Below are 2,500 nucleotides of genomic sequence, written 5' to 3' on the forward strand. Positions count from 1 at the left end.
CACACACACACACACACACACACACACACACACACACACACACACACACACACACACACACACACACACACACACACACACACACACACACATGCTTGTGCACACGCATTATGCACACGGCCGTGCGCGCACACAAACACAGGCACACACTTGCACCCTCATGCATGCACCACCATAATTCTTCATCATCAAACATTAATGGCGCTAATTAGCAATTAGCAAGATGAGTAATGAACTGGTACACTTTTAGAGTCCTAGACACGTCCAGACACTCAATGACAAACACTCCAGTCCACTATGTTTTAACACGTTGCTTCTCAACCTTCTCTGGACCACCAGGGGCCCACTTGAAAGTCTCTACAGCGTTTCAGAGCGTGTTTATTTCATAATGATCAATCCATCGATTGTGTTATGGCTCGGATCAATGGAACGAACGTAGTATACTTTATTATACGTTACTATTTATCGGTGTGACAATGCAAACACAGTTTTCAAGGTTGTAAAGAAAAGAAGAAACATGACATCATTGTTGTATTGTCGATAAAATCGTAGTGTTTTGCCAATTATTTGGAGGCACAGCAGGCACACTTCCAATATCCTCACAGGTTGGGTTGAATTGGAATAATGAATGTCTCTCTCTCTCTCTGTGCCAGGTTCATTCCGGGGCAGGGTGTGGTGTTGTACCCGCAGATCGGGGACAAGCTGGACATCGTGTGTCCGCGGGTGGACAGTGCACTGGTAGACACAGTGGAGTACTTCAAGGTGTACATGATTCCCCGGGAGCAGCTGGAGAGCTGCACCATCACCAAGGCGGACACGCCGCTCCTCAACTGCGTCAAGCCCGACCAGGACGTCAAGTTCACCCTCAAGTTCCAGGAGTTCAGCCCCAACCTGTGGGGGCTGGAGTTCTTCAGGGGGAAGGACTACTACATCATCTGTAAGTCGCTGACTTTGTTTCATACGCTCAATTTGTTTGGAAGCTCCTTAGACGTTTTATTGTTTATAGGTAATAAGGTTACCTATAACCTCGGTGTCGGTGTCATTTTAGGGAGATATAAATGCTTAGGTGTAGAGCGCCGGTCGCCAAGCCAATGCCGCCGCGTTGCAGGTGCAGCTGGCTGGCACGTCATAGCTGATTGACAGTCAGGTCCTCTGGCCTGGTGGCGGGGGTTGGGGGGAGTACCTCCCCCCCCCCCACACCCACCACCACTTCCCGGTCTGAGAGATGGGTGGTGGCGGTGGACCGTACCATCTGTGTGTGGCTGATGGGGGGAGGTGGGGGGGGGGGGATTGTGTTATGCCGAGGACAGGACCATCTGCGAGGCTCCTTCGCCACCATCTGTGAGCTGTCACTGTTGGAGAGAACCATATCTCTGACCGACTGGAAGGAGACGAGGAGGCGGGAGGGGGGTGGGGGGGGTGCTTGGGGGTGAAGAAAGATAATAAAGAAAATGGAGGATAGAGAAGCAAGGAAAAAGAGGAAGTGTAGAGCTTGCATATACTGTAGCAGCAAGACGTCCTGCGCTTTCACTTTACCGCATAACCGATGTACGACGGCAAACTCCTGCCACACTCTCTCCTGCTATACAGAGAGAGAGAGGGAGAGAGAGAGAGAGAGAGAGAAATCGATAAGGTAAAAGTCAGACTTTGCCGGTGTGTCCCCTCTGCAGTCCGGAGGCACAGGGGAGGAGGGTCTGGCAGGCAGCCGGCTGAGGAAAACGAGTTTAGCCTCACAATACGGCCCATTCTCCTCGACTTTACAATGTCTGAAAAGAGAGCTGGCTGGCGACAGAGACCACTGCCTGCATGCCCGGGCTGGTTGCACGTCTCGAGAGATGTGGTCTCTGTCTCTGTCTTACCATAACACCTACTTAGTACCTACCTACCTACCTACCTACCTACCTACCTACCTACCTACCTACCTACCTACCTACCTACCTACCTACCTACCTACCCACCAACCCTACCTACCTACCTACCTACCTACCTACCTACCTACCTACCTACCTACCTACCTACCCACCCACCAACCCTACCTACCCAACTACCTACCTACCTACCTACCTACCTACCTACCTACCTACCTACCTACCTCCCTGCCTACCTGCCTACCTGCCTGCCTGCCTGCCTGCCTACCTACCTACCTACCTACCTACCTACCTACCTACCTACCTACCTACCTAGTTTAGGCATTAAACTGAAAACACTGATATTCCCCTCTCTGTTCACGAGAGAGAGAGAGAGAGAGGGAGGGAGGGAGAGACGGAAGCAAATCCAATCTTAAACTTAAAAAAGGAGTAGAAATTTCAATTCTGCAGCACTTGCAAATTAATGTACCGCCTCCCCTCTCTGCTGTTAGCCTGAATGCTAATGCGTAGCCTAGAGAAAAAAAACGGATAGAGGGAGGGACGGAGGAATGAACTGGAAGGGAGCGACAGGGGACATGAAATGAGATGGAGAGACAGAGAAGAAGCAGAAAGAGAGACAGAGGGCTGTGCAA

The 2,500-nt window shown here is 50.9% G+C and overlaps 1 protein-coding gene across 1 annotated transcript in view; it reads left to right on the plus strand.

Moving 5' to 3' along the window:
* Positions 1 to 2,500, plus strand: part of efnb2a (ephrin-B2a) — a 25,287-nt gene that overhangs the window by 7,035 nt on the left and 15,752 nt on the right. Inside the window, exon 2 of the mRNA XM_079518970.1 lies at positions 654 to 937. Coding sequence (XP_079375096.1) covers positions 654 to 937 — 284 coding nt within the window. The remainder of the gene's footprint in view (positions 1 to 653; positions 938 to 2,500) is intronic.

Source organism: Electrona antarctica, assembly GCF_951216825.1.
Source record: "Electrona antarctica genome assembly, chromosome: 13".
NCBI lineage: Eukaryota > Metazoa > Chordata > Actinopteri > Myctophiformes > Myctophidae > Electrona > Electrona antarctica.